General features: G+C 42.9%; 2 protein-coding genes across 4 annotated transcripts in view; one reads left to right on the top strand and one right to left on the bottom strand.

Annotated features, from left to right (window-relative positions):
- Window positions 1-6,518, bottom strand: part of nkain4 (sodium/potassium transporting ATPase interacting 4) — a 38,274-nt gene extending 31,756 nt beyond the window's left edge. Inside the window, exon 1 of the mRNA XM_028410676.1 lies at window positions 6,228-6,518. Coding sequence (XP_028266477.1) covers window positions 6,228-6,281 — 54 coding nt within the window. The 5' untranslated portion in view covers window positions 6,282-6,518. The remainder of the gene's footprint in view (window positions 1-6,227) is intronic.
- A 3,729-nt stretch (window positions 6,519-10,247) lies between these two features.
- Window positions 10,248-14,150, top strand: part of LOC114439030 (hybrid signal transduction histidine kinase B) — a 33,066-nt gene continuing 29,163 nt past the window's right edge. For all 3 annotated transcript variants that reach the window (XM_028410745.1, XM_028410744.1, XM_028410743.1), the window contains exon 1: window positions 10,248-10,571. The gene's annotated coding sequence lies outside the window, so the exon portion shown is untranslated. The remainder of the gene's footprint in view (window positions 10,572-14,150) is intronic.

Raw genomic sequence — 14,150 nt, 5'->3', positions numbered from 1 at the left:
GAGAGAAATGGGCTTGCAAATAGTTCCAGTTTTATCTCCATTATAGCTTAATATTGCAGTATCATTGATGTGGAACACACACAGTCACACTGACACAAATGTGTTAGTGTGTCTGTGTGTGGCAAATGCACGTGTGCGTGGATGTGCACACGTGCATTTGCCAGGCCAAGGTTTCCACTTTAACCACATAATTAATGGTCTGTTAAATTGAAGACATTAAAAAGGTGAACAGTTGTAAAAAAAAGGGGGCCACCAGGGACAAAGAGGAGATTGGTTTTACACAAACACACATATTATTATAAGCAAGCATGCACACAGTGAAATTTGGGAGAAGGTCAAAAAAAGAACAGTGAGGTCACCACCTTTTTTCAATTCGCACACATCCTGGCACGGGAGTCCAAACCGCTCTGCTGAGACTGTAGCATTTTAGGTTAGTTGATCTTTGCAGTTAGGTTAAAGGCTATATATTTAAGCAGAGCTATCTTTAGAGTGGCAGATGTCTTGAGAGCAGGATGTGTTCTGAGCCCCATGTTCTTTGCTGGCCAACCCCCCTCCAGAGATCGTCTACCAGCACTCATCTCTCTTCCCAGCACGCTAGCTCAGATTTGCATCATACATTCCCGTGCCTCTTTTTGACAAGCTGTTTTTTTATTACCTGGAGGCTCGTCGGAGCATCATCTTGTGTACGTAAAGGTTTCCGTGGTAACAGATAGAGGGTGGGAGAGGAAAGAGAATGAAAGAGATTGGAAATGGAAAGCAAGACATCAGGTCTCTGGGGTCATGCTCATAATTGGCCCAGGAGTGAGAGGTTGAGACACCACCCACCCACCCCCCACTTTTCTCTCCAGCTTTCTATCCGTCTCTCCCCAAACACAACAGTGGCTCTGGGCCCGTTGATAAATCAGATGGTAATCAATAATTCAAACATATTCCAACCTGCGATCCCAGCAGGGGGAGAAGAGGATGGGTGGAGGGGTGGAGCAAATACAAAAAGGGAAAAGGAGACACACACACACAGCCACAAAGGGTGCGCGTTAAAGACAAAGAACGAACGTTCATTAGACATTCAAGCAGCACTTCCAGGTTGAATTAAGCACTCAGGTGAGATGATGACACACAGGATCTGCAAAAGTTGTAGACGCGACTGTGAATTTATTCTGGAGTCACCTTGCCCTGTGACACAATTTTAAATCAACTTTTTTTTGGCAGGGTAAGCACTTGCAGCTAAGACCAGTCCTGACCTGACGGGGTGTGCTCTCTGTCGATGAGGGCTGTTCAGGCATAGCAATCAACACAGCCTGGGTCAAGACCACAATCAAGACTGAACACCAGGGGTCCATTTGACAGCACAAGTACAACTCAAACACACACACACACAACACCTAATTATGGTAACCTGCATGACCTTCAAAAAGTAAAGAAGCAGGAACTGGACGCAATGTGAGGCAAGGTTAAGACCTTCATTTCTGAAATCTATTGGAGCTTCTATGGCTCACAATCACACACTATTTGAACATCCTGCCTTCCATTTCTGACACATCCTAGAAAAGACAACAAAAAGACCAGCGCGCAAACTCCCCTGATCATATATATTCCTGTCTTCATCTTCCGAACAGCAACTTTTTAGCATTGCTTAAAATTCAACCAGGCTCAGCTACTGAACCTCTTTATCTAGTAGCTCTGCTGAGACATTTTCCTTGGAGCAATACATGGTATTCCAATCTAGGACATAACTGTGTATTTTTATAGGTATCTCTTTAAAATTCTGAACAAAACCACCTCACATGGGGTATGTATTGAGACAGAAGCTTACACAGGGTGTCTATTATGTAGGCAGTTCTTCGATGCGGCATAGGACACATTAGTGTTCACACTGTTAAAACAAAGTGGCAACACGCAGCACCTCTGAATGTTGTCTCAGCCAATCAGATCTCACCGTGTCCTCAATGTGTCGTAGGTGCATTCACACCTGTACCTGCTGTCCACTCAGACATAGATTAATGGCATGTGTGAACAGGTCTTTTATAATCTCTATGTTAAAAATGATTAGTTTTACAAGTACACAGTTACCTCAGCCAACACATGCACTGCTGTTGGTATTCATTGTTGGTACTCTTCTCTGTAGAGTGCTGTGTCTAACACACACAGACACATTTTCTTTCTGCACGGATAATTCAGATAGGGGTGCTATCTTAGTTTGCCGCCATCTGTGCAAGCCAAAGCAAATAGTAAAAAAAAAAAATGTGTTTGTGTCTACAATGATATGAATCACAGTCCAGAGAAGCTTTATGAAAACTTAATAGCAGGCCCAGTGAGGCAAAGACAAAGAGAACGAAACAGAGTGATAAAAGAGCTGTGACCGTCCGCTTTATTCCTGCTGGCCTATCTCCTCCATCAACCAGGCAGTGCCAAGGAAATACAGTTCATTATCATTGATCACACTCAACACCAGCTTTGTACAGGCACACTAAAGCAGTTACACACATACAACGAACAAAACAAGCTACCTCCAACAGATGTCTGGAGCATCTGTAACTGGAAAAATTGAAATATTAAAGCTCTTGCCAAGAATAGCCTTCATATTTCACTAGTTACCAGGTTTTGATATATCACCTCCCCTGAGAACTGGCAAGGCACACAAAGGCTATATAGTAACAGTAACCCCTCACAGCATGGTCTGCAGGTCTGATGGTGTTTTATCGCCATCGATACAATTTGCTGCAGCTGCAGTAATTATTCTTAATTACAGCTGTGTGATGCATTAATATCAAAGCCATGGGCCAAGGCCTTGTGTGTGCAGGAGAAACAGTATGTTGATAGACATCCAGCATCTCTAACCTCATGAATATTCAACAGGAAATTTGAATGTTAGTGCTTCTGTAAAGCAAATGAGTTAGCAGTCAAAACTCAGCAAAAAAAATAAATAAAAAAAACAGCTAAAATCTGCAGCAATATGAAGGAGGCGACGTGATGCCAGCCAAGGGATAATGTGTAATGTGAATTTAAAGATAACACTCTTCTGGAGGAGTCGCCCTGCTTTTCTGCTTAAACTTCTTCTTGGAAGCACTTTACTTGAACTCATGCCTTTTCTCCGAACCCTTCACTACAAAGTATATTCTGTAGATATATCATCAAAAGAGTAGAAGAAAAAAGTGGGCAGTGTGATGCAAGATATTACACACACAGCCACATAATGCTTGTGGGTCTATTTTTAAGGGTGAAGATGAGGTAAAACTTGCAGACTGCAATGAAAGAACTCTGTCCCACATAGACACTATTCAAACCGGTCAATGTGACAATGCAGACACATTTTCACTTTTCATGTCATCAAATGAAAACCCTTCCAGCCTTTCTGTAAGAAATCTTGACCCAATACTAGACCTACTAACCTATAACTCTCAGTCCAGAATGCACAGCTGTGACTGTGGGTGTGTCCGAGTGTGAAAACGGGTGCATGAAATAGTGCCTGAGAGTCTGTGAGCCTGCATCCGTCAGCCGACACGGTTATGGCCGAGCATTTTCAGGGTCAATGTTCAGTTCTGAGCTCATTACCCTTGGTCAGTGCGATTATGTGTGCGAGTGTGTGTGTGTGTGTGTGTGCACGTGTCTGAGTGCTCTCCTGAAAAACCACCATGACCACTGAAGAGGTCTCCTCCATCTATCAGCTACCGTCCACAATCTACTCTGTTAAGGACAACGTCCTCATCGTGGCCAGTCACTGACATTCACAATTTGTCTAGACTGGCTCCCATGTCTGGCCAATGAAAAACCCTTCAACACCAGGTCAGCTTTAGGTCAACACCTCAAACAACCAGCCCGTTGAGACAAAAAATGAGCTTGCCTGTGTCTCAGAGTACAAACAAATCATTACACAGACAGGGCTTCCTGCCAACGTTGGCTATTCTCTGGGGCTGATTGGGGTTCTGACAACCATCCAGCCCCACTGTCTGGAATAGTTAGGCTGCAAAAGGGAAGAGGGAACAGAGGCGTTTCGATCAATACAGGCTCATTATCTGTTGCCTTCTGTCCCAGTGAGATGAGTCCCACCGCACGGCCTGTTGATGAGGAAAGCGCACCACAATTCAATTAGGGGATGGCCGAGATGCCAGAAGAGGTTTGATCAAAGCACTCTGCCTGGCTAATTAGCACACACAGTGGTTCACAGGGGCTATTTTTACATCTGAGGAGCAGAGTATGTTGTTTTGTTAATGGTAGTTTTACCCCGTAATGGACTGGGAATAACCTGGCTCATTGTCAATGCATAGGTTTCAGCCAAGAGAGAGAGAGAGAGTGGGGGGGTGTCCCTTGTGCTGCTCTACACACACATGTCCACATGTATATTCATGCGTACATGCACACACACAACCTGGTGACCTTCTGAAAGGTCACGCAGGGTTTAATGCAACCCCTCTTTGCAGGTTAAATTGTGCACATGTGTGTGTGTGTTTCCACACAGGAAATAGTGCCAGGGGAAAATAAAGCTGTTTCAAAAAGTCTTCAGGGACTTTTTAAGGTAGCCAGCTGACAGCTTTATAAACCTTATAACAAATGGTCAACCTCCTTCTCTCTAATGAGGCAAAATGTTCAAAGTCTGCGAAGGGAAAACAGGTGTGTGGCTCAAGGTGGGTTCATAGCCCAAGTATCTATGTTTGTGGGTGTGTGTCAACAGGGAGTGGCTCATAATTTTAATAAGGCAGATACACTTGTACCTGACAGATAAACAGGTGTTACCCACAAATACACAGAAGCACTCTATTAGTTTTGAAGATGAAGTGGGGAAAGAATAGCAGGAGGCCGGAGGCAGTTAGAGTCATTCAAATCAGGGGGAAAAACAGAGCTAAAACAAGAGCCCGTTTAATCTTTTTTCTCTGTGAACATTTCAACTCTGGCTTATTGTAAATCTAGATTAGCAGCCTCTGGTATTTCTGAGTGTAGAAACATGTACAGTGATATAGAAACTTCTTTAACAGAACAATTATGGTTGATAGTGGGGGGAATCTCTCATGTATCATGACAATAGCCCACAACTTTCCCATCTGACTCTTTGACTGGAAAAAGAAGATGTCATTGCTCCCTTGAGCTGTTAAAAGTGGCATTTACTATACTTGGGGGCTTACGATGTGAGCAAGCTCAGTTTTAATACCACCATAAATAACATTGTCACAGCCTGTCAAGTAAACTCCACTCTGGGGTTGTGGTAAAGGCAAGCTGGCCTGTGAGTTGACTGGAAGCATCATGTGAGACTGCACAGTTACCATCAGTAAATGTCACACAGCACACACTTGACTGATCAGAAATCCCTGTTTTTTGTGGATCAACACACCGAGATACAGCTGACAAATGTCCTAAAACTTGAGGCAGCGGATACAAATGTGTGCCATCACAGAGCTGTAAGGTCGCAGCCAAGTCTCTTCTTAATGGTGCCGTCGCTCATTCACAAGACAACAAAGTGCAGACATTCACAGAGCATGCCTGTGTTGTGCGATCAGAATTGCCTCAATTGCCTAGTGCTGCACATTCCATGGTGCCAACTTGTCCTTTCATAGCACTGTGACTTCCTCCACTGCCCTGAACAGGTTGTGTGTCCAACTGAGCACACCCAAACTCCATTGTTAACAGTACTCACAGTACTCTGGTGCACATGTGGCAGAATATTATACATACATACATTGATATCAGGTTGTGTTTAAAGCCATGTTATCTGTATCATCTAACATAGAGGTCAGCTATGCATCTTGGTGACCTCAGATGGTTCTCAGTTCGAATGAATAATGATTCATTAACATATTCTGAAGCCTGAATCTATGCACTTTCATCAGGCACCACACAGCTACCCCAGTACTGTCACTGTGCTTCAGCCTGGTGCTGAGTGTAGTGACTTCTTTATACCACAAACATCTCACTGTGTGTTCTCTGTTGACTAAAAGCAACAGTGCCACTTACTGAAGCTACTAAACAATAAAAACACTGCAGTGTAATCTAATTTCAAGCTAGATTTATAAACATTAACAGAAGGAAACAGCATGAAAACATGGAGTTTGTACAGGTTACTTAGTGAGTCTATTAGTTTTTAACGTGTTCTGTTGGCTGTGTTCAACATGTGATACTCAAACAGAGCAGAGTCCTGCCAAGTTAAACCTGACATTTAACTTATAAAATGAAATTAAAGTTAACAGCCGGCTGTTTTCTTGTACTGTTGGAACTTGTAGACGTATGGGTCAACTCACCAACTGTAAAGTGCAGATAAAGATGAGAGTGCATCGTCCGCTGCAGCAGCCCATTGTGTCAGCGGTGAAAACACGCAGACTCCGAGAAAAAAAAGACTTCCTAAGTAACGAGTCTGAGGAGCTTTCAGTGTGCCAAACCAGACTCAGTCCTGATCCAAGCACACAGTCCCATTCTCCTTCTCTTCTGCTCCGGTTTTCTCTTACGTTGACCCCCCAAAAACAGCGGCTGGGTCGCTCTCGCTGGTCTGTGGGTGTGTTGTGTTTGCTCCAGCCGGCCGGTCGCACTTGAGGTGACTGGTTGGGAGGATGGTTGCGAGCCGGTGTGTAGAGGAGGAGGAGGAGGAGGAGGGTGGGAGGTGGCCGTGGTGGTAGTTGTAGTCAATCGGGGCTGAGATTGGGTTGACTGAGAGGGCGTCGACGGGTCTGTGTCTGAGGTGTGGCGGTTTACAAATTACGCGCATCTTAATTGAAAGGCTCGAACTGTTTATTTACTTAATTAGTTTATTAGGTTTTATTGGAATACTCAATATATTAAGCACATTTAAAATGAGACATGTCAATTAGATTACAGATTGTTCAGCTAATTTGGGCATACCTTTGTTTGGAATTATTTAAGATTCGTGGTGGTGTTTGTAAGCAGTTAAATTTAGCGTGTCGTGGTGTGATTTAAGGCTTCTGGTGCGCACGGATGCGTTTAATTGCAGAGACCCTGGGTGAAGTTAGCGCTGGACTCAAGGCGCCATCTTGTGACTGAATGCTGACACACACTCTTGCAATCTTTACAAAAGAAACCCAGCATCATTTAAGATGGAAACACTTTATGCATTTCCTGCATATAAATAAATAGAAATCATGAAACATCATGTAGGAAATTTGGAAAAAGTCTCGATTAGATGATGATCAATGATTATTATAATTACCAATGTATCCCTTTCTTATGTAAACCAATAAATGCAGTTACTTGTGTTGATCATTTACTTGCACAGTATACTTCATTAGACAGCTTTAGAATGTGGTGTATTGTGTACCCTTGTTTCCGGGTAACTTTGGTTCCTATGCCATTGTTTACAGCGGGACAGTGATAACTGGGACAGACATGGGAAGAGTGTGGGTTGTGGGGTGTGTGGCTAAAGACTGCAAAGCCTCATTCAAAGACTGTGTCACCCACAGTCCTGTAAATAAAGAGATCACGCATCTTCCAGTCTAATTCACTTTCTGTGCACTTTCACCCCTCTCCTGTCCAAAATCATCTAGCCCTGTCTCCTCTTTGTCCACACAAGCCTTTTGTTTGGACCTCCCTGCGCCTTCTGGGCATCCACTGGTCGGTCTGATTTATAATAGAAAAGATCTTAAAAGCAAGTCAGTCACCCTCCTCTTCCTCCTCCTCCTCTCTGGGAGAGGCAGGTCCCACCTCTCTCCTCACTAGCTTGATAAATCTTTTACGCGTCTGCGGGCTGAGTGAGAGAAAGCTTCACATCTCATTTCATCACACACACTCTTCCACGTTTCTCCTTTAAAGTTCCACGTCCCACGCCGCCCTGCCCACCTGCACATAGCCGGCCCTAGAGGAGCTTCTCCAACCCCCCCAGCATCGCCAAAAATAACCTCGCTGTATTTGTGGGAGCATCCGAATACGCACGAACTGGACATTATAAGATGATTCCAGCTGCATCTGTCTCCACTTTGTTGCTGTCATATTATGTAATCTGTGTAAAATCAAGTGCAGTGTTAACTTTGAAACATTATATTTGTTGATGCAACAATATAACTTTTGTCTGGTGTTTTTAAAAGGTCAGGTCAAACTCTCCATGCGTAACATAAGATATTGAAATTTTAGTGTCTTTGCAAATGTCTTGGCTCTACAACCTGAATTTGTAAAGGCTTGGTTGGCAGCAGATGTAACGTGTAGTTTGAAGAGTGTTTTATTGTGTGCATTCAGGTGGTATTAACTGTCTTGTCTGTCATGTGTTACTGTTACACATTAAGCCAGTAACAGCATGAGCTACTAGAAGACGTCAGTCCTGCCCTTCTTGCATGCATGAAGCTCACTCATTCACAGCTGCATTTCTTATGAGAACATGCTTTCTGAATGTGTGTCATAAGGATGTGTGTGTGACTGAGAGAGGAAAGCTGAAATAAGGTCACTGTTATAGATCTATAAGAAGGCTTGATGGACATTCTCCTTGTGTTCTCCTTATCTACTCACTCTTTCCATGTATGTGTGTGTATGTGTGTGTGTCTGTCCACAGACTTCTTTAATGACAAGTGTGGCCCTACGGGGCCACTGTTTTCCACAAAGACACTAATGTGAAGTGACAGGACAGCCAGTGGTGAGCTGCTGCTCTTAGGGGACCTGCATTGTGGAGGAGACCCAAGAGTCTGGCTCATGGTGGACAACAATAGAAAAAAAGAGCCCAAAAGGACATGGCGCTTTTCTCTTATTTGAAAGCATCTTAGGCTGTCGCTTCTAGTTGCCACTCTCTTTTTTCCACCTCTGTTTATCTTCTCACACATTTTGGCGCTCCAAACACACACGTCCTCTTGCACACACACACACACACACACTATAGAGAAGCCTGTTATCACGCAGCTAAATCATCATTTCTGAGGCAGAGACATGAGCGCAAATCTGATTCTATCAGTTCTCATACAGCCTAAATGACATCTTTATTTCTCAAGTTATGATTTACAACTGATTTACTATTTTTTATGTACTGAACAGCACAGAATAATATGCATTTGGTGTAACTAAAATCTGCTTTATATAACAATGTAACGTTAAATCAGAAGCATTCATGAGCAAATGAGCTGCTGCCTTCAACACCCTGCAAACTGTAGCCACCCCTGGCTGTCTGACAAGCATATGAACACTTTCTTTATTTAGGCCCATGCTCATAAAAGTTTAACGCCACACATGTGCCCTCAGAAGCAGACTCTCATCTGTTTTTTTTTCCGTCACTGTTTTTGTTCTAAAGAAAGTTCCAGACTCAATGAAGAATAAATACAGAGGCTATTATGAGGAGCATGTCAATAATTTATAATGGGATTATGCTGTAGAGAAGAAACACTGTCCCCACAATCGCTTTGGAGCAGTTTGTGTCATTCTTCAAGGTGGACGCTAGGGGGCACATTCTGAGAGCGCGGATTAATTGAATGGTTGACTTCACTGCTGCGTCAATTTAGACACAAGCCGGAAAACACAATGAAATTCCTTCAAAATAAAACCAATACCAATAGAAACACTGTGGGGCTCAAGATCAGTCAGTGAGCAAGGTCGAAATAACGTGTAAAATTATTTAATACTTCTTTTAAAAGAAACAATAATAAATATTACACATTATTACAAATGAATAGGGCGTATAAAATAAATATATTGCTATACAATACCTCTCATTAGCATAAGATTACATGTATCTATTTTGAGGAGCTGAGCTAGATAATGTTAAGGCCTCTCAGTTGTGTGGTACCAATATTAATTCAATAACTAGAAAACAAACACACATCTGACAAATACAAATGTTAAATTTAAATATTACAACAAGGATATCTTTACTAGAATGCATAAGGATTCAAACAGGCCTAGCATACGGTAATCTGATGTGGGATGTTAGTGGGCTGTAACCCATGTTTGTAGAATGTTCCCATTTTTTTTGTTTGTTTGTTTTGTTTTTCTTTTGAGTTAGAGAGCACCTTTCTTTATTCCTTTTAATTTTTGAGTACATTTTGGCTGACATGTAATTGAGGGTTGGTTTGGTCAACAAAAACAGGGATTTGTACCTATAAATATCTGTGTTTTTAATAGTCTTAAATGGCAGTTTTGCAAAATTAAAGCTTTAAAATTCATATTATATTACATTAATGAATTTCTCCAATCTAGTTTTTTAATTATTTGAATTATCTTCAGTACGTTAATGCTTTATTTTGAAAGGTTTTACAGGAAGTCAGCATTGTAGTTCTGTCTGTCTTGAGAGCGGTTTCAGTCACATGGTGCTGCTTTAACAGAGAGCTGATGGAGCCAGATGAAAAAGGCAGGAGGCGAGCCCCTCCGGTTGCGCGTCAGCACCCCCTCAAATAGGAATCCGCTTCTGTCACTTCTGCGCTGCCCGCTGAGAGACGGACCGCAGCATCCCCTGAAACAGCAATTACAGGTGAAATTCATTTGGCATGCAGTGTATTTTTTATTTTTTACATGTGATGCCAAAGACGAAGAGTAAGGGAAGGCTGTGAGGAGGCTGGAGCGTTGCGAAGAATGATAGTGAGGATCAAGGCGCGCTGTCCCAGGAGAACTCATCTGAAGAGCTGGCCGTGAGAGACCGGGATGCTCCTCTAACACGCCGGGGACGGGTGAGTACCGTGCATCCGCTCTCTGCCTCTTACATTGTGCTTCCACTTTACCGTCATCTGGGGCAGTTGTAGGAATCTCTGAAGGCAGGTCCCTCTCTATCGCCGGTGAATTACGGCGTATAGCCTACTACTCGATCCCACCTGTCTGATCAATCATTCATGCTCATAGGAGTAACAGTGCGCATAGGTTGAGCCACCCTTATGTAAAAGTTGCCTCGTTAATTTGGAGACGACGCGCTTTCAGGCTTAATGTATGCACGCATCAAGGTTTAATATCATGCAGTGCATTACGGTGGGTGACTGGGAGGTCGATCATGTCCCTTTAAAGTTTGTGATTAGAGTGAACATGTGTTGCACAGCGCGGCCACAGTGTCAGTGGAAGGCTAATTAATAAATCCTTTGTACGGGGCTCTCCTATCGGAGCCACTCATCATTAATCCACTGATGGCCCAGAGGGCGTGGGTTGCTGTATACGTGATGATAAGAGGAAGACACCAGCATTACTTACACATTATAATATTGATTAATTATGGTTAGGTGCACATGAAGGGATGCAACAGAAATTGAGGCATTATTACACACTGACAAAATAAGAGTTCTCTGTGTTAGGAGACATTATTGACTCAAATTAAGGGTCTCTAAGGACGTGGTTGCTAAGTGACGTAGAGCACAGCGTTAATCCTTGCCCCATCTACATATGTGAATCCGTCTGTAATGACTTTCTCACCTGTAATAAGAGTGAAATGCTGGCTGCTGCTGCTAGATGTGTGGGTGTGGGTGTGAGTAGAACTTCTACAGCAGGCTCAGTGCATGTAGATGAATGAAGTCCACTTACTATGCAGCAAGGGTTCCCATCTCCAATGTGTGTGTGTGTGTATTTCACCTCATTACACTCATTGTGTTGACTTAAGCAGGAGGGTCACCCCTGAGGCCCGTTCTCCTGCTTTATTGAGGAGTGATGCCCTGAATTACACCACACTCCTGCTGATGACAGAAGAGGGGGAGACGTTTCAGCTGACGTGTTAGGTTCATGTCTGATGTTTTGACGGATGATGTATATTTCCTGGTTAAGATGTGGCCGTTCATTACGCAAGCAGTCCCCCACTAGCTACAAGTGTGTTTTGTTGAGAGGTGCTTAACTCTTGGATCTGGTGTATTTGAAATTTGTGATAAAGATCCGACTCTGGTCTGAGTCCCGGACAATTATGTATTTGCAGCCAGCCCACGCACACACTTTGTGCAGGAGTTCCTTTATTCTTGGTTGTTCAACAAACTGCCAAAAAAACAAACTCTTTTTCTCCCTTACACCCTGTGTGTTGCATTTCTCCTGAGGCATTCTCAATACTCTCCCTGTGTATGTATTAAACATCAAGCATGTCGAACGGCAAGCACGGGGCTGAGCACTTTAAGGCAGAGTCAGCCTTCTGTCGAGGGTGACAGAACAGTCAGATGGTCCCCACAGGGCAGAGAACAATTCCTGCTGCTGATGCACCCAAGGCGACAGGACTGGAGCACTGCTTCCTCCTCCCTCCCTCCCCTCTCATCCAGCCTCCATACCATCATCCCTTCCTCATAGAAATGAGAAACACTCTCTCTCTCTCTCTCTCTCTCTCACACACACACACACCTGCACCGCAGTGTCTGTGCTCTCCTTTTCATTTCCTATGCACTTGTGCATACACATATGACACACTTGCGCTCTCTTTTATAAACACATGTGCAGACATGTGCCTGAGGTATAATATTTATGAGAGGCTGCTCAGGCTATAAATATAACCTGCTCTTACACATAGCATCACTATGTGTCCATATGCACATTAGCATACCTTCTTATAAATAACCAGGGTGTTCTCCACCATCAGTTTTGTATACATCATCATTGTATACAAAACCGATCAAAGAAAAAAGTACAAAACTAGTCACATTTGGACATAAGGTTGACTGATAACTCTCCTACATTCACACCTTTAGTCACAGAGCTTACAGAGCTCATCTTTGCCAGCAACTTGGATCTCCAGGAAGTGATGCATGGCAGTGATGACATCATCATCATTTTCAACTGACAACAGTCAAGCTTCTTCTTCATCTTGGAGAAAATAGACAAATATACATGGGGTGGGTGCTGGACAACTTCAAACCCACGTGTCTGAATGGCAGCCATCGCTGCTGTGGACTTGTGGGCTGCATCGTTCTCCTGGTGGAGGAGCACTCCTCCTCTCAGCTTCCCACACTGGATCTTCTTGAATTTCTTCCATAGCTGTCTCAAGAGATCAGCTTAGTAGAGCCTGAAGTCCATCAACAGCTCTTCCTTTTTTATCTCAGAAAGTGGTGGGACTCAGAGGTTTAGGTCTTTTGTCTTTTTAGAGGTGCACTCTGCTTAAAACCCAAACAGTTAGGCGGCCAAAGGTTATAAACTTTCCACACAACCGTTCAGAGGGTTGAACTGCAGGTTTATGCCGAGCTCATCTCTTAGCCTTAGGCTACAGACTTATCAGTCACCCTTACACTTTGAGACTGTAATGCAACGACACATATATTATTTACATCAGATAAACTATGGAAGCCCAGACCGCATATATTAAAAGTGTTTGAAGCATTGTGACGTACACAGAGACAGTAACACGCTCTCATTGCACCGCATGCACAGTGTGGGAGAGATTGTGCAACACAAGGTGAGGCTGCTGCAACACCTTGTGTCCGTATTTGAAAGGAAAGTGCGAAAATTCGGCAATTGGTAATAAGAAAAACAATCAAAATAGTTTATTTAATTGGAAAATCAGTTTATAGTTCAACTCATTGAATAAATATAATCATTTAATTAATTTGTTTATCATTTTTGTTATTCTTTCCATGATGACAGGTGGGGCTCTGCCTCCTCTGCCTCTCCTGAAACCATGTAACTCTTCTATAGAGTGTATATTATGGGTGACTGAGACTTGCAGTGCATGAAGAACATCATGATAGTGAGGTATTCATAGTATTTCACTTTCACTTCCTTAATGTACAACCCTGATAAAATGTAGTAAAATAATCAGACAAGTCATCTTGCTATGTTGCCCTTAAATGATCTGTGGTCAGATTTAAATTCCTTCTTTGAGAATTTTACATAGCAAAAAAAAAAATACCACTAAATAGTTTTGTTTCCAAAAGGCTGCAAGCCATCAGAATTGAATCAGCCTCTCACACAATCACCCTCCATACTAACTTATAATTCTCACAAACATAATTACGGTCTTTTCCACACTGGCTACATGCACGTTAGACATATTTCCAGTCTCAGACAGAAATGTAATTCTTTGTCATGTCAACTATGCTTCTATCCCATATAATACAGAGAGTGCATGGTGCTGTGTCTGTGAGTTAAAATGATAGTGTTTAGAAGAGTGCCTCACAGTTATTGAGGGTTTTGAAAATGTCAGTTATTGTCTGTGTCCTTTGGTTGTTTTTAAAAGGTGCAAAAGTGTGATGTGAGCTTTACAGATCACAGCGTAAATGGTCCGTGAAGTTCTCCAAGTGTGTATGGGCACATGCATGTGTGCATGTTAGCTGTGTGCATAATAGCTGAGGGATCAGGGGGGC

This window comes from Parambassis ranga, chromosome 7, assembly GCF_900634625.1.
Source record: "Parambassis ranga chromosome 7, fParRan2.1, whole genome shotgun sequence".
NCBI classification, from domain to species: Eukaryota; Metazoa; Chordata; class Actinopteri; family Ambassidae; genus Parambassis; species Parambassis ranga.
Note: the sequence above shows the minus strand (reverse complement) of the source record. Positions and strands in the feature narration are given on the sequence as shown.